Source organism: Fulmarus glacialis, unplaced genomic scaffold (assembly GCF_000690835.1).
Source record: "Fulmarus glacialis isolate BGI_N327 unplaced genomic scaffold, ASM69083v1 scaffold36021, whole genome shotgun sequence".
Lineage (NCBI taxonomy): Eukaryota > Metazoa > Chordata > Aves > Procellariiformes > Procellariidae > Fulmarus > Fulmarus glacialis.
The window spans coordinates 119-19224 of record NW_009192756.1 but is presented as its reverse complement, the minus strand read 5'-3'; the positions used below and the strand labels follow the sequence as shown (position 1 = coordinate 19224).

The window sequence follows — 19106 nt, the reverse complement described above, 5'->3', positions numbered from 1 at the left end:
GGCTGCCAGGAGGGGTTTGTTACCATTCATTCTCCTGCCTAGACCGGACTGGGTGTTCTTATAAAGGAGAATGGGTCTCCTTGTGCGTAAACCTAAAGTTCAGCAAAAGCTGTGTCTCCCAATTCCCCCCAGCCCCATCCGATTTTAGCGTGCTTACTGTGTGAATATGTCAAACAGAAGAGTACAAGCACAGGCCAAGACCCTGCCGCTGCATCACCTGCATTTCTGCAGAGGCACTGCAGAAATCTGCCTGCCATTTCAGATGCCAAGATCACCAAAAAGACTTGTTCGCAAAAAAAAAAAAAAAAAAGAAAAAACACCCGTCCATCTGGCAAGCGGGCAAAATGAGCAACTTCTATCACACTACCTCAATGAAGACATAGGTTCTGCATCCAAGGAGGCTTACTTGGATACTTCACAATAGTGCCTAAGGAACCAATTCTTCAGCACATTCAGACTCCCTCTTGTCCTTGTGGGATAGGAGATGAGTTCAGAGGCTAAAGCCTGGAAGCCCCGATTCTCAACAACAATCATTCCCATTGAGAGGTGGAAGCGGTACCTTTGAGGAGCTGTTTCTCGGCAAGTGATTAGTTGGTATCACACAAGAAGTCATCCCCAAGCTCTGAAACCCAAGGTCGATGTCCATCCTCCCTGGACCATCCTCCTCCTCGCAAGCTTCAGACATGCTTCAGTACAGGCAGTAGGATGAGAGGTTTTCTGCAAGATACCTCAGAGAAACGTGAGATCTGCATTCTGGGGAAAGATGTAACGTTTTAGTAACATTTTCAGGTACCTCGCATTGGCAATTGCCATCATGACCACTTCCAACCATTACAGGAATCCTGGGCAGCCCCTTGAAGCACTGATCAGAACCTGACACCTAGTGGCTGTTAGCCACGAGAGCCCAGAGGCTTAAAACAGGGTTTCTCGATTTATATAAGCACACATATTTAGGAAGAAAGCTTAGACAAAAATTACCTTTGCACCAAGCATGTTTTTCTAGTTTTCAAAGAGAAATGGGATCCTGAAGAGACTGCAAAGACTATGAAAATCAATTAAAAATAAACAGCAAAACACATTTATTACACAATTTTCCTGAAACCCCAAAAGCCTTTCTTTAACCTACTAGCTTAACATTAGCCCCATTGCAGAGGCTATATGGTTGTAATCTAAACCGATTACTTCTCAAAGTAAGATTTACCAACATTTACTTGTTACTATATTTCATACTTTAGCCTAGGCAAAATGTTCACAGGACCATAAAATCAGAAAAAAACCCAGGTTCCTACCACATACAGGATTGTCTCTGTGTTGGCCTCATTACATCAGGATCCAGCAGACAGGATTGGAATTGAAGATGTATGCTTCAGATATTTTCAGATGAATGCTCAAACTCAGTTGTATAGTTGGGTGGACAAAATCATTCATCAATGGATTTACTTCATCAGTGCTCTAGACTAAGTTCTTACCTTAAGGCAAATAAATTAACTGCTTGATGATTGGCTTTTTACACCTGGTATGAACCTAATTCACAGAAATTTCCATTAACTTTCACAAGAATGGGACCAAGTTATCTTTTTCTCTCTGCATCCAATTCTTCCAAAAGGGAATTTCTTAATAGACTGACAGCTAAGAATTTGCAGACCAGTCTCAATTTTGACACCATTTCCATTTGGAAATCCTGGGATCGAGAAACAGTAGAGTAGCACACTGAATGCCGTATTTAAAGTCAACCACGTACTTGACTGTCTTGCAAATTAATCAATCGGAGTTAATTCTGCAACTGTGCCTCCATTTGTATTGCTGCAAAAATACCTGCTTGGCAGTCATGGTGTTAGGGTGTGTTCATATAGTGCTTTGTATCTTCAAAGCACTTCACAAATGCTAAGTATTATTATCAGTTCTGACCACGAACATTAACTCTCTTCAGGCCCCCAAGTTATTCTGCAGAATCTTTGAAGACTATTTGATTATATAATCAGTTCTCCATATGCTAATACTCAGGCACTTCAAGTTTGTCACATCAAAAAGAAAGACGGAAAGAATTATTTGTCAGAAAGACAAATAATTACCAATATCAGAAGTAAATTGGCCATTTGTTAGAAGTAATGTGTATGTTCTTAACCATTTATCGGGAGAGCTGCCCTGATCAAAATAAGACAGCCTGCTGGAACCAAATAAACCATTTCTTTAGCAAACACCTCAGCTATACTAATACAAGAGCTTATAAGCTTTTTTGTTGGGTAAATGGAAGTGGTGGTAGCTTCAAGAACCCTTAAATAGTACTAAGAGTGGAGCTGACCTCACTCCTAACCTGAGCCACTCTTTTTTCACACCAAAATGGCTTGCCTACCACAAAGGATACCAAACAGCACAGTTTGGCAGGCCTTATATAAAAGTATTGTCTACAATTATTTTAGGGGGGGAATTCCTTAACCAGGAATGTAATCTACTTTTCCCATTAAAAGAAGTGGAAACTTGTTTGAATGAATTCAGCTAAGCATAACATATCTGTTTGATATCTAGGTTAAGCATGGCTAAGCAGTGAGACAGAGAAATTAAGGCTTATTTCACCTGATTAGCCAATTTTTATTGATAAAAGTAATTTATTTTACTCAAAGTCTTTTTTGGGTTATTTGATAAGATTCTTGTAGCCACAACTAAATGTGAAACTCTTGAGAGTTTTATCACACATCAGATCAACACTCAGTTTTATCAAGACCAATTACACAATGGAAAAAGGAGTTTAGTTGACAGGTAGAGTTTAATGATCAGTGTCAAATGAAGTAGTTTAGCAACGGTCCTCAAAATTTGGAATCCCATTTTAGACATGTTTAGGCATGTTGCATCTAGCTGAATGTAACAAATAATTAGATACCCTTCCATCAGTACAGCAGCAACTGAGAGGTCATTGTTCTTTCGTTCCAATTATAATACAGTTCAGCAAAGTCTTTCATAGCTTTTAAGTATCACAGAATGTCTGACATCTGATTAGACTCCACTCATAACGAACTGGTTCATTCTCAAGGAGGAATTGTATTAGTTTCTTGACAGAAAATCTACTTTTTAACTTGGAGAGCTTAATTACATAATGAGATACAGACACAGGTTTCTCTGTGTTTCTTTATTGCATAGTTGCACACTAATTTAAGTTTAAAATACAGCAGCTAGAAGTTTCTTTACATCACATAAAAACTGAGGAAAAAGGCCTGTATCCTAGGAGAACAAAAGGCATTCCCTGTTACATATGTTGTCCGCAAAGACAATTATTTCAGTAAATTATGATTAGGCAAATAACATACATTAAAATACACAATGTAATAACTGCCATGAAAATAAGACGCACAAAGAAAAAAGCAAAGATGTGCCAAGAAATACAAGTTAAGACATTCAAAATTAAGGCATTCAAATTTTAAAGCAAATACTATTGACTATGAACTTGAGCAGAAAAAGGGACCCTTCCTCAAAAGTAAGCTGTGTAGAATTCCAGTACTCTAAAACCCAGCAGATTTTTGTGAGATCAAAGCAATCTCCATTTCCATAGCTTTCAAAGCCAAAAGATACACTCCTGTCAGACTTAAAGTAAAAACACCAATGCAAGCCATCCATGACAGAAGACAACAAAAGACTGGTCAGGTATACGTGGTGGTGTACACCTGAAGTGCACTGGTGGAAAGTTCTGGGATGTAGCGATACGGATCAAACATTCAAACGCCAAATGAAGCTGTTCCAACTATGAAGTCACCAAGAACAAGACTTCTGATAAGAGCGATATTTAACAGAAATATTGAAAGACAGTTGGAAGTCAGACCAACACAGGTGCAGATCTAGGCTCAAAACTCTTCTACTTCCATTTCAGTAAGCTGTCCTCAAAACTGTTTCTATTACAGTCTTTAATTCCTAGTACTTATTGCCACAGGAACACCTCCCAGTACAGTATTAAGTACAGTACAGTATTAAGTAACGGAAATGACTACTATGCGAGGACAAATACAAATGTGTGCTTTTGACCCTTTTGTATTGTACCATCTAAAAGAAAAGCCTAAAGATTCCCATGGAGACATCTTTCAAATAGAGTTTAACTTAGTTGTGCAAAATTATTACAAATATTAGTTCTAGTCCAACAATCAAATCACATCATTTTTCCCACACGCTGTTTTACATACAGTGCAGGCACACAGAATTATTCCTCTTGAAGTTAGCTTTTGCAAGGCCAATACAGTCATTGTAACATAAAAGTTTAAGAAAAACACACCCAAAAACCCTTTCTCTTCATTTCCAGACTGCTAATTTCAACGACAATCTGCCCTGCAACTGAGATACTGCCTACCTCAACCAGAGATGCTAAAACACTAACACGTAAATGCAAGACAAAACCCAGCAAAATAACTGTAACAGAAAATCCCTGTAAAGCTTATTTTTGTAGCACAGTGCAGTTAATTTTTTCCACGTTGACCCTGTTTCCAGATATTTGAAACAATCAGTGCTGAAATTGAAATTGATTAATTTTATGTCAGTATACTTAGATGTGATTTTATTTAAATATCTACGGAGTACAGCTTATTAACTTTCTCACTGGATAATACACCTATTCTCTAACAAAACTTCCACGACAAGTCCGTGACAATACTTTAACAAAGTAATTAAATGTCTATGAGAATTTTAAATAGATCACTGAAAATAGAATATTCAACATCATCTCTGATGGATGCACGGTGGTGAGCATGTTAAAAAGAGACTTACAAACCTAGGAAGAAAATTTGGTTCAGTGGAGCAAACCTAACCACTGAGAACTCAGTTGGGTATGAGCATACTACAGCATTATGAAACATCTGAAGATTAAACATTTACACCACAGTAGTTGCCTAAAAACAAAATATGTATTTTGTATTTGCATATGCTAGGGAAGCTATATTAGCTAGTGAAACAAGCTCAGTGGATCAGAGGTACTCAAAAACTTGGTGAAAATTAAAAAGGCAACTAAAAAACTTTGAGCGATTGCATGAAGCTTTTTAAAAGACCCATTTATATATGATAGGGATATTGATACAGGCTACCTATAGCTAGCTTAGTGCTGCTGAGTCACCTGTATTTTTAAGTGTGAAGGCAACATTAAGATGTCTTTATATTACAGTTTTTTCTAACTGCTAATAATGAGTAGCAAAAATCTCACCTAGACAAGTTTTTTTTGAACCGCTGCCATCTTTCTACGGGGTCCTCCTCAGAAAAGCAGTTGCAAGAACACCACTGAATGATACTAGATCAAGTTAGCTCAGGCAGAAAGTAAAAGAATTATTTTCCTATTGCCAGAACTGTAGATGTCCCTTCCAAAATTATTTTGGAACCTGTCATTCTCTGGCAAAATCATCACTGATGCGATTCTGCAGACTGTAAAAAGTCTGTCTGATGACGCCAAACACTGTATAGTTCAACTGAGATGGTATAGTTCAACCAAGTTGGTATAGATGGTATAGTTCTACAGAGTTCAATCAAGATGGTAAGGTTCAACCAAGCAGTAAGGGCTTGGGAGAGGTAATGAAGCTGAAGATATATACTGCCATGTTGACTATACTACACAGTAAAAATAAGTATACTACGCTGGGATAGAAGAGAGATTTTCTTACATTTACCATGTAGAGTCACTCTAAGGTTAAGTGGCCACATTTCAAACAGCCAAGGGAGAAAGGCACAACAATAACAATAGCCTGAGGTAGAGCTATTAAGGAAGCAAAGGCAGGACCTGGGCACTTAATTGGTTAAATAAGAATATTCAAAAGCCTTAAAATCATTAGGGTCACACTAAAAAGTGTTAAAGTGCTTTTCAACTGAACACTTAGACTTAAAAAAAAAAAAGTATCGATTCTAAAGTTCTGAATTTAGCATTGACAAGCCAGTGTCCTGGCATCACTTGTGCTGAATCGCATCAGCAACCAGTGACTTTGCTTACTGGCAGACCAAGTAAGACTCCTCAAATACAATCAATCACATCATGAGTTTACAGACAGACCTGCTCCTCATCAGAAAATCTGACCATACATTTGGTACATGAATTTCATGCTCAGGCACACTGTTAAATACAGTAAAGCATAAAAAGACACTGAGAAAGGTGCTCGAGAGACAATTACGGCTAGTAATAGTATGCTTCAGAGGTAGACAATACTTGTGGCAATTGGACCGTAACTCTAGCATAAGGCTCCACAGCTGGCCGCTTACACAACAATTTTGTCTGGTCCACAAATAAATTTCAACCACCACTTAACTTCGTTACCATAAGGTGCTGTAAATACAATCTGGTCCCCAGTTGTCATGAAGCTAGGTAACTCTTTTTATAAGAAAAGTAAATCTTAAGACAAAACTTTGAAGAGAGTGCACTGGTGCTCTATGAGTTACTGGAAAAAAAAACCTTCAGGTATCTGAATGCTGCATTTTGTCCATACTCTCCTAGCACTGGATTAGGTTTCAGAAATTGTTTTTTTTTCCCCAAATCCCATTGGGAGGGTCAGCTAGGGGGAGAAGGCGGGGGGGCAGTTCTAATTTTGCTTTGCTTTGACAGAATCAATTTCCTGGGATCAATTGGACATTTTTGCCTAATTTGCTACTCTTGCCAGTCATGAGATACTGGTGAATTCTCTTCTGCTTTCTTCTCCTGGCACATTATTAATACAGAAAAGTAAAACCTGCCAAAGCTAAAAGCTTCTACATTTGTTATAAGGTTTTTAGAAAAAGTCTTCTGGCTTGTGGTGTAGATAGAGCAGACATTCTGCAGCATCCACATCAAACTTGGATCATGCAGTCAATAAAATGGAAAGAGATTAGATTCTATAAGTCATTTTTCCCCTTCTCCTCTTGTTATCCTAAGTGCCAAGGAAAAAGGAAGAAGATAAAATGTCTCTGTGTATGTGAGTAGAGAAGCTAGTTTTCTACCCAAACCTCTGAAACAATTCCACAAAAGGATCTAATCAGTATTAATACTTTTCACTTCTTCACACTTCCTGCTTGCTAACATGTTTTTAGTTGGGATTATTAATTCATGCAAGTCACTGAAAGAGCATTTGAAGAGACACAGAACAATTCAGAAAAGAGGCAGGGGAAAAGATCTCCTGCCCTTATTTTTCCTTTAACTGTAAAAATAATTCCTTGTTGATCCCTGCTTTAAAGTAAGTCAATTCATTACAGGTTGATATTATTTACTTCTTAAAAAAAGCAAAACTAAAAAAAATCCACAGCTTCTCTACTGAAGGTCAAATGGCACTTAGCAGAACTGAAACTGGCTGGCTGTGAAACTGTATGGCATACACACACTGCAGAACAAGGAAAAAAAAAATTAAAAAATAATGTCAGTTATATCCAGATATTGCAGTCTGGACTGACATTTCGTAGGCCATCTATGGCCTGATCTGCTCAGCATGGTCCTTGGGCTGTACTTCAGTATTCAAGAGATACCTGCTTTGGAAGGATGAACGGACGGTTCGATTCATTAATGGCTGAAGAGGGCGAAAGTTGTCTACCATTCTCTTTTCTTCTTCACCATCTGAAGTAAAGAGCAGCATCCGAAATGCCTCCAGCTGAGAATGAGAAATGTCCAATTTTGTGACTTTAGTAACTGGAGAATTATTGGAGTTCATGACAAAACACAATCATTCATGCTTGGAGGGGGGGGGTGGGCAGGAATCAAAGGTACTATTATATTTGCATTCTGAGAAATTTTAGCACAAATTTCTGGCAGTTCTTTGTCACCTGCTGGTAAAGATTATGCCATCATCCATATCAATGCAGAAGATGAATTGTCAGTCATCTGCCATCTTCAGGCAAACTAAATCTCAAATGTGGCACATCTGAGACGGAACCGATTCCCATTCAAATACGGGAACATATGCCATCTTTAAATAAACCTCTCCAACCTTCTTAACTTACACCCTTCCTAGAGTTCTGTTATCTTATACAGACATGCATATGCTTGCACCCAGAAAAGAGGGAACCTCAACAAGCAACAGTCTACATAGTTGTTCTCAGTGGTTTATAACTGGGGATTAAAATAAAATATGCAGCAGATCAGCTTTTAATGCTTACAAGGGCATTACAATGTTAAGTAAACTATGAGCCTTGCTATGCCATAAAAGAATGAGAATGAAGAAGAGCCAAGAAAAAAAAAAGAGAAAAAGTTTCAATTGAAAAGAAGAATGACACACTATGCATTCAGTTCTCTCTGCTCTGTTAACAATCTTCAGTTCTTCCTGTCCTGTTCCTTTACGTAAACTAAAACATTAAGATCACATACATGCCTATTCTTCAGAGCTAGTGTTTGTTTGGAGCATAACTTTCTAGATGGATTGTAATGTATTTAAAAAAAAAAATCTAGATGTATAAAAAAAAAAAATCAGTATTTTGCCTCATGTCATTGGACTCGCACTTCATTATTAATCAAAGCCTCAAAAAAACAGGGACAATGCACAAATAACTTTCAGTGCCTCCTAAACAATGAAAAAAATGGTAGATTTTTTTGGGTTGTTCATTTTCACTTGCTTTGCAACAATCTCCAAGACTTGGTCTATGCTGTAATGCCCCTCAAAGTACTCCACTTCCTTGAATAGATAAAATCCTGAAAACTTCCAACAAAACACACAATTGTAGTACAATTCCAATGACCATTTTCTGCTTGTCCCTACATCTACCAAGGAATAACATCACATTGAAACATGAAGTACTAAAATTAAAAGCAGCAGAGGGCATACGGTGACAAGTTTGGGTTGGTGTCAAAACAAACTATCAACTCCTCCACTTGAAATAACTTCTGTAATGCAAACATTTGCTGAAACCCTTGTTTGTCTGTCCTTTTTAAAAGGGAATAAAAAAAAAGGAATTCAAGGACAGTACAGCCAAATATAGAGTAAACATGCCTACAAAGGCAAAGGAGAAAACCCAGTGGGGACTCATTCTATCTCTCGCAATCAGAATGGCACGTGGAGGACTCGGAGCCACCCACCATCCTTTCTGTACCTTCAGAGTCTGCCTAAGGAAAGAACAGAGGATTAGCCCTTGCAGTCTCTGCAAGATTTCTGTGCAAATGCATGTGACTATCAAGAATATGCGCAAAAGGTCAGAATTTGGACTATCACAAAACCTGCCCTTCCTCCTCCCTCCCTACCACAAAAAGGGCTGCATCCTGGTAAGGAGAGCAAAATTATGCAATAAATAACCTTAGAAGTTTTCAAGGGGCAGTTTCCAGCATAAGGCATTGTTTATCACAGATCAAGATAAAACTCTGTTGGAGAGCTGGAGAAGCATCTTTCGCTGCTTACTGAAGAGGTCTTAAGTCTTTCAACATTAGCTCTTGTTAATGTCAGGATACCTCCCCAAACAAACACTGGGTGTGAAGCAGCCACTGATCTCTGTGTATTCACAGACAATTACTGGTACTAGTAAGCAACTACTTCTTTGCATCTTCTCCTTCATGGCAGCAGACAGTCAAACAGGTATATATGATTAGAAATATAAGCATGAGATTTACCTGATTCTCATCAACCTCTATTGGCTTCTTCTTAATAATCCATGTGACTGATTCAGTAAGTGGAGGAGTAGTCAAAGAGCCCGCATAGGTCCAATAATCAGGGCATGAAGGTATCAAACAGGAGGGATCAAAGACATCAAACTCGATAACAGTGTCCTAAACCCCAGAAAGAATTTATTTTTAAAAATTGTATTTTGAGAAAAAAAATGACAGAAGATTTAAAAGGATCTTAACAATGAGATTAAATACTGTACATGTTATGCATGCACATGCAAAATTAGGTATTGTGAATATAAATAATGATCTACATAAAATAATAATTTAAAACCCCATAAACTTGTACAACATTGGTAAGCTGGGTTGAGGCTTAAGAGGCAGCTAGTGAGTAGACAAAATTTAAGTATTTCTGTTGTCCCCACAAGCCATTAGGAATTCAGTGTGGAAGAAACAAGGAGCGCGAAGGAGCAACTGACTACATCTTCATGGGAGCTAGAAGCAAACAGGAAAAAGAAAGAATAAATGGTGGAATAAGCTCAGGTAGTTCTGCCAGATATACTTAATAGACTGCAAACAATAGTGCACTTATTTTCACCACGTGATTTTAGGCAGCGGGGAGAGGGAAGAGGACTAAAATTTCATTTAAATCACATCAAATATTCACGTCTCCAGAATGTGCACTCCCACAAGTGAGAGTGCACATACCAGACAGCATGTAGGAGCTTCAGAGCCCATGATTTCCTACACAAACATTATACTCCTGGAGTATTTCCAGGATATACTGGCAATGCAGGAAAGGAAACTCCTGTTTCTCCTTAGATAGGCTTTATCGGTTCCCCACTAAGAATGAGAAATATTACAGTAAAGAATTCTTCAAAAATAGGGGGTTGGACAAGAGATTCTTGATGGGAGCTTTGACCCATCATGTGAGAGAGGAAGGTGCAAGGACATCAGAATGGGTATTATCTGACCTTTCTCCTCCTCCTCCTAACCAGGCTGATGTTCCTCAGGGTTTGGTGCTTAAGTCAGTGATAATGCTGGCAAGGCAACAAAGGTTTTCAAACGTTTTAAACCAAGTGCTTATGAGTTGTTGGGTAACAGACACCCTTTGGAAATGAGATCTCTTTCAGAGCAGCCCACATGCAGCTTGGTAAGCCTAATGTTTGATTATTTTTTTTTTTTTTTTAAAAGAGATCTTGACTTCAGTTTCTTTCAAATTCATATGCTGTAAAATATTATATTCTCATAATGGATGTATATTCACAGATTTTTGTAGGTCTTTTTGGCACTGAACTGACTCATTTGGCATTTATCTGGCAGAATTTTCACTGCACTGCCATAAATATTTGTTTTATTTGGATAAAAAAAATCCTTACTGCGATAAATAATGGCACAGCGACTTCAACTGGATGTGCTTACAAGCCAGCAAAATTCTTGATGTGTGTTTTTTGTGTGTACTTTCTAAAAGGAACTGGCACCTGGAGGAGCATGAGCTGCTTCTGAGCACTATCAGAGATGCAGCACTCCCTCTCCTGGCAGAAGTCAGAGATCAGCTATGAAGAAAGAGTCCTATTCCCCTAGCAGTGTTTAAAAAAACAAAAGCAAACAATAATCTCCTCCTCAAAGATCAAACAAAAATCAGAAAGCCTTAATTCCACAAGAAATCAACTACCACTTTACACAGCACAGAAAGTACCTTCCAGTTAAACAACATACAAAACCTAATCCAGTGGCATATGTTTTCATAGAAGCTAAAGGGCAGGCTTCAGTGAGGGCAAGCATTAAACATGTGCATGCCCTTCTAAGGGGATACAATCTCAAGAGCATCATTTCTTAAACCAAGAGGTTTGGAAAGCTTAAAGTATACAATTCCTCCTTAAAAATTAGCTTTCCCTCCCCTCCAGTATAATCAACAGTTCATTCAAGGTGTCAATCAGGCCCCCTACTGACATTTAAGGAAGAAAGCATTTATTAGTGTTTTGCTGTTCTCAAAGTATTCTTTATGTTGAATGACTGCGTTAGCTCTGCTGAGTGATAACTGGTGGGACACTTAAAAATACTCACCTTGTGTTTAACCGCCGGCAAGGCATCAACCAGTGTCTGCAGCCCTTCATGATGTGCTCCTAGCTGCAGAAGACAGGTAGGAGTTAGAGAATCATTAACTTGACATTCTACATATCTACCTTAATCAGTATTTTTTGAAAACAACAACAACAAAAATCTAGAGGTATTTTGTCCTAAATCGGTTTTAACAAAATGAAAATAAAAAGGCATCATTACAGCTTATTACACAAAGAGAAATTACCTTTAAAAACACTCCAATAACAGCCAAGCCGTTACCTTCCATTACAGCTTCTTCAAAAGTTGGGTACACAACGGCATTCCAGTGTACTAAATGCAACTGAAATATAAATGAATGAGAAATCAACACATGCACAGAGCACAGCAATGGTATCAAGCAACTTGACTTTTGATCTTTGCTAGATTTGGTCCTTGGCAATTTGAGACACTGCAGTGAGCTACCTAAGAAATCACACACCAAAAAAATGAGAACCAAAATGTTATTGATAAATAATGGCACTTCCCTTCTTTTTTTTTGTGCCTTTTTTTAAACAATAGCCAAAGACCTATAAACTACATTTCACACATATGAAAGGGATTTTGTCTGTGGGAGACTAATTACAGGAATGCTAGTTAAAGGTACAAAAAAAGCTTAGTATACCTGGAACTGGAGGACTCTTCCATCTCTCAATAGGAAGAACAGAGCACGTTATTCTGCTGAGGAACATTCTCCTGCATGTAACATAAGCTTCCTCTGCATTGCTTACAGTCCAATATAAGTGTCCCATTGAAGGGTTTTGTGTATTAAATAGATAGACAGCACCAGTCCCAAAACTTAAGTCATACAGTCTTGCTGTTAATAAATATCTTGCCAAGCTGACAGGCATCATTATGAACACATTAACAGGAGATAAACATCTTCTCAAAAATAAGCTATAGTAATTTTTCAAATTCTCCATCTTTGGCATATAACTATGATTATACCTGTCATACTTTTCTCTCTGAGCAACTTAATCAGTTTTTTTCCCCATTGGCTCCATCCTTTTTATTGACTCTTTCTGCCTTAGTAGTTACTTAATCACAAAAGTTTTGCTACTTTAATAATGGCTTAAGAGTTGAAAACAGAAAATAAAGTGATCGTGATAACCACTATATCACCATAGGACTCTGTTGTACATTATTCTAACGACTTTAAGAAAAACACAAAAAATTGTTGATAACTGGAATAAACTTTCTAACATTAGCCAAGGCTCTGGCGTCACATACACAAGACAGTTAGGTATACAAGGTAAGCAGGACCAGGCTTCTTGAGTTACAGGTATGGCTGTGGGAATTAAATAATCTTCCATTTTCTCTTTAAATATTTTTTTAAGAGTATTTAGTATGTGCTTTGTTTCTCTGCAAGCATTTAGTAATAATAAACAAAGTGATTTTAAAGGAGTAAGGATTAGGAGATTTGCAGGTCCACTAGAGACAGCAGCTGAGATGCAGTGCATTCACCGTACTCCCAAAAAACCAGATCCAACACCTCATGTGAACTCTTAGCTTACTGCAGCTCAGACGTGAAGCACTTACATTTTTTTAATTGAGCTTGCACATTTACCTCAGTATTTGCTGCCCACCTGATCTGCACCAGATCAGATGGGATATAGGAGTTCATTAAGACCTCATTGTGCCCTCAATCTGCTTTCTCTCTCATCCTTTTCCCCTTTAAAAGGAGGAAGGACAAGCAGAGCTTTGCCACTCCATCCAGAGAGAGCTGGAATAGCAGTGATGCTTTGCTGCCTGCCATTGCTTTGTCCAGTAGCTACCCCTATGGACATTCAGGGAGCAGAAAACATTACTGAAACTTTCAGTAATGGGGCCAAAGTTCAATTTTAAGACTGTGTTCTTCTCCAGAAAACACAGTGAATATGAACTTAACAGTAAAACAGTAGATGAGCTGTGGCACCTATCAGGTCTGTTCCTTGAGAGTAAACTGCAACTCTTCAAACTGGGAGTTTTCTAGCATGGATTATAGTCACAGACAGCCTGAGACCTAGTCTCCAGTCCCCATAAGTATTTGCATTGTTCAGCTTTTTATCTCATACCTCTGCCGGGTAAAATTTACTGTCAACTGTGTGCTCTGAACCCCACTCATTTATAGCTCCCCAGTGGAAGTGGAACTGCTTTAGCCTGTATTGGTTTTCCAAGGGACCTCCAACGATTACTAAAAAACAAAACAAGACACACATATTAATAAACATGATTTAGAATTGTCCAGACAAGTAACACAGCAAGATCCTGCTTGAAATAAGTTTGCCCAGGGAAGAAATCAGGTGGAGCAAACTATCTTACTGAAACAGTCCCCTATTGCTCGGCTACTTTTACAATTTACTTTGCTATAACAGAACTGTTTAAGCGAACACATCACTGTTTTTCCCTGCAGTCTGAATCAACTATATCAAATTGAAGATGATAAGCTAAATAGTCTCCTCATCCATCTCCCCTCAAGGGAATTACTGTTTTTTTTCCTATCCACATCAAGTTTGGCAGAGTCGTGGAAATTATACATTACGTTCTACGCTCTTCTCTTTGAGCAGGCATATGAGAACTGCCTTACCAGAAGAAATATGTATGATGACAAAGCAATGAATACATCTATTAAATGACATCCCAGCAAAGCCTCAATATCTATGAAAAATATTGAAATGTCCCATGACAATACAAGACTTCAAAAATCCAATTTTGCCAGAAAAATCAGTACATTGTGTCAAACATTCTGCTTTTGTTCAAGTTACAAAAATGCAAACATACTATTCTGCTTCAATGCAGCTTTCAGACTGCATAACCAATGTTAAAAGATTTCCTGCACAACCAGAAATATGCTAACATTGTGCCTACTGTAAACTGTTCAAGCTACACTCCACAAAGCATCTAAAATTAGTCTGCCTGTGGGCAAGATTCTGAGTTTCTGGAAGATTTAATGCACTTTTTAGCCATGAACAAAAGTAAACATTCAGTCTGCTCTCCTGATTTCAGAAGGCCTCTCATCATTTTGCAAATACATGAATGAAAAAGTCTATGCCTAGTTTTCTGCATACTGTTGGGTTTTACTCATTTCCTCCTAACTGAACCAGGAACATCCTGCAAAGTCTTCTTGCTAGTTACTACATCACAGTATCTGGTAAATGAGAGACCATAATTACTTCCAAAGGGCTAACAACAAATAAGTAGCTGTAGAGACCCATTTACTGATTTTTACTTAACTGTACGTCATGATTAAATTTTATAGCAAACCACTGTATAAAGTACATAATCCCAACACTACTTTTGAAAAGAAGCTAATCACTTTAATGCTAAGGAGAAAACAATGAGAGGCATTAGAGCTTTTCTTGTCTTTTTTTTTTTCTCTGAAAGCCAGCCAACAGTTTTGAAATTCTAACTAGATAAGCCTGCATGTGATAAAAGACTAAGCTAAAACAAGCTATGCAAACTGACATTTAATTAATTTCACCCACTGCTGCTAAGCTCTTAGCATAAATGCAATACTGACCATCACTAAAAAAATAATGATGGAGAAAGGTAACTTTCAGGGATGGGATGAAGATGTGGCCCACACTGCCAAGTCTTTCAGAATTAAAGTTTCTGCATTCTAACACTATCCATTCCTGATTATGTGATGATGCAAACCCACAACTGACTACATGCATGTTAATAATCACATTCCCTTGAATGTTTACCTCACGAGTAAAGTTAGGCACAGGCACACATATGTAGAAAATCAGGTTCCTATAGTGGACACTAGAAAGTGACAGCAAACAAATAGGAACTTACAGTCTCTTTACAAGCATTTTTGTCGTTTCATTTCCTCTCAATTTACCAGTTTTGATAATTTCAAAACAAAACAGAAGTTTAAAGGAACTCTAACAACAACCAGAGGAAAGAATCACATCAGCTTTTTATTGTAGCCCTAGCTCTGTTTCAGTCTCGTTTCCTTGCAGCAGATGGCATTCATGCACACAGACAGGACCATGTTCTGTACATACCTTCCCCACACCCTCTTTCTTCTTCATCCTCCTTCTCTGCTCATAAGCAAACACCCCATGGCAGCACTACCTTCATCTTTTGCCCAAGTCTTGTTTTGCCTCATCTTAGGAGTTGGGCATTTTTGTCTATCCTGGGTGCACACTTCTTTTGTTTTTTTCATCTTCTGTTTCAATTTTGTTGCCTTTTTTTGTTTATTCATAAGCTTCCTTCTCTGGATTTCTATTATTGTTAGACAGAAGCTGGCAGAAAGAAAAATCAGAAATAGCAACAGTAAAGAGAGAAAGGTGGAGGAGAAAGGCAGGCACTTGAAAACTTGGCCATTCATACAGCAACATCCCGTGATCTGTTGTTTCTCTGTCATGTTGGAGTCCTGTCACTGATCGTCTAATCCCATCCTCCACTAGCCGTCATCACCCTTCATTGACTTTAATTCATTTGAGGAAGATGATGATGACGAAAAGGCAGGAATCCAGAAAGAGGCGGCAGGAATGAAAGATTTACCTCAAGTGTTCAGTCTTACAGATGAAGCGGGTAAGATCTTTCAGAGCTGTGATGCGCTCTGAATAGCCAGCCTCTGAAAGGCCAGCACCCCTCTAATTGACAGTCCTGATGATTCCATGTTTGCCTCTACGTCACAAAAACTGTCCCTGTGTATTTAACCTCCTGCAGGCAATTCCCCTCCATTACATGAATTCTTGCAGAAAAAAAAATTACTTTGTTATCCATCGAACTGCAAACCATTACACTTTTCAGGAACGCATCCTCAACAGATAGCAGGGTATGGCTGTATAAAGTAAGAGACTGTTAAATTAAAAGCAAAACCAATCTAAAGTTAGTAAGTTAAAATCACTGATGAGCTAATAAGTGATGTCTCCATCTTAGTCTCTCCTCTAACCCCACCTCACTAATGCAATAGCAGTTTGTAGTGTAAAAACAGAAGGGCACTACTTGGTTTCTTCATTACATATCATAGCACTCAAATGAACAAAGGCAAGAATATTCTCTGGTTAGAAACTAATATTCTGAGTGAACAGCTATAAATAATAAAACCAAAAAAAACCCCAAACATCACACAAGCCCCTGAAAGCTCCGTGCATTCCACCACTACCATTTTTGCTGCATTGTTTTATCAGCCTCTTTCCAAACTTCAACCAAAAATACTGGTATTGCAGAGACAAAGCATTTGTTTATTAGCATGCTGAAAGCTTCCTTCCCAAGAGCATTACTAAATCGCTTACAAAGTTCTAGCATCTCTCATGGTGAGCAGTCACCTTAAAAATAAATGACTCCAATCAAACAGGTTCAAACTTGCTCAGGGTCCCTCAATTTTTCGCTCCCGGACAAGTTGAATAATCGACATGAATCACGTGCTTCGCAACATCCCTGACCAACTGCTACCAGTTCACCTACCTTTACAAAGTATCTTCTTTATACATACCAGCAATATCCTTTGGTAAAGTCAACTTTTAAAAGGAACAATGAAATTTGGAATTTGGTAGCAGTATCTGGATTTTAAGTCACTTGACTCTATTGAGCATTTAAAAACGATTTAGGTGCTCAGGTCAGAGTGCTTATTCACATTAAATTGCTGAAATGCATAATTTGATTTTGCATGCATGGACTCCTGCTTATATTAAAACAACAGGAACACATGCACTTGCTCCCTATGGTAGCAGCTCAGTATTACTTAATTCTCCAAAAGCTTATTGAGATAAGTATATATGCAACTGAAAGTCATTTTGCTGCTGATTATTTCAAATGCATTAAATGTATCTGTTAACACCACAAAAGAGATAAGTGGCAGATTACTTTATTAAAGTGTAATGATGGAATCTCATTTAAAATTAAATAGATACATATACATATGACTGAAGATTAACTCATGTAGACAAAGCTATGGTATTACAAGACATAATCAAAAGGCAGGGCATTAAGGCTTGTGCAATAAGAGTAAGTTTCAACCTACAACAGAGGATTTGTGCGCAATGTCCATGGTAATAAATACATAGTATAGGTGAGGCCTACATAGAACTTCTGTATTACAATTCCCATCACTGTAAATCCACATTTAGCTAAAGCGTTTACTGTACATTCATTTTCAACATCTGTCCTGAGGTTTTACATCATGCAAATATTTCTCCTCTCTAAGCATTAGTAAAACATTAAATGGATTTTTCTGAGTTTTGCTTACTTGATCTATCAGTAGAATCATCAAACTCAACCAGGAATGAATATCCATTGTTCCATATGTGAAGACACGTTGTTGGGTCATAGCTGATTTTCAGAGGCTTCAGAAAGGGGTCATAAACACTGTCTCTCCACTGGATATTGATAGGAGACTGTCGGGTGCCTCCAGGAATTGTAAGCGGACTCTGCCAAAGTGGATGCACTGGAAGATGATGAAGAGAGTCAGACTCTAATGCACGATACACAACTTCCAACTAAATACTTCAGAACTTTTTGGCAAGAGAAGGTGCTTTGGCATATTGGCTCCAAAGGCTAATTCAAGTCAGCTGATGCACATGAAAGTTAAAAAAAAAAGAAAAAAAAAATCCAGTTGTATGACTCAAAGCCACACAGGGAAGTGCAGTTATTTGGCTTACAGCTGTGTTGATACCTTTCTGCATTTGCAAAATTCTCTTCAAAGAAATTCTGTCCCCTTATTTGCCAGAAAATTTTTTTCCTTTTATTGCCAATTATTTTAAGGCGACTTCTGTTTTACAGCTTTGCCAAAGTCTCAGCATACCACTTCAGCTTTCCTTATACACCAGTACCATCAACTGACCTCAGATCGCACCAGACACAGGATAACTCCCAATAGAAAGCAAAAATATTCTCTTGAAGGTGCCGGTCTTTTGCCTATGTGTGCTTAGGGGTTACACCACTAAGAGTGTAGTGCTCCTGAAGCACCCACACCAGTATTGACCAAGACTGCCTTAGGCAGTCAAGACCTACAGCTGATCCCCACACCTGTAAAATCCCAAACTACCAATTTTGGGGGCAGCTTGGGCACGAGCAGGGCAGATGCATGAATACAGCTTCCACGGGATTTTATTCTGCTTAAAAACAGAACTGAGACCTGTATGGACTTGTTCACCTGCTGTCCCCCGACATCAACATCCACAAAGGTTTTTTGTACCTTGCCCATCCACTGAACCCAAAACGGAGAGGCTCTGAAGCACTGCGTTACTGGCTACTTCATTAGATACAACTGCTTGCGGTCTTTCACAAGGGGGGGGTAAAAATAAATTAAACCTTTTAACAAGCCACTCACGTGAGGGGTGGCTAAACAACCTTCCCCCTCGGTTTCCTCAGCAAGGGGCAAACTTTATCGGCCTGCGCAAGGTCACCGCACGCAGGTAACGCAGAGGCGGGCGAGCAAAACGTTCTCCAAAAGTGCCACAGCTCTGTGATTGTTAGTGCCATTTCCTGATGTTTCAGCACGGAACCGTCACGGACAAAACCAGCCTAAACTTGGCGTCCTCCCCTCTTCTACACAAACTTTCTAGGC

General features: G+C 38.5%; 1 protein-coding gene across 1 annotated transcript; it reads right to left on the bottom strand.

Moving 5' to 3' along the window:
* Positions 1-7228: 7228 nt before the first annotated feature.
* Positions 7229-18817, bottom strand: LOC104071449 (carbonic anhydrase 5B, mitochondrial-like; the record flags this gene model as incomplete). Its single annotated transcript, XM_009587206.1, has 7 exons — positions 7229-7565; positions 9509-9664; positions 11570-11632; positions 11811-11906; positions 13657-13775; positions 17787-18011; positions 18735-18817. Coding segments are annotated over 7 exons (922 nt in total), but the record flags the coding sequence as incomplete, so codon positions are not given.
* Between the last annotated feature and the right edge of the window lie 289 nt (positions 18818-19106).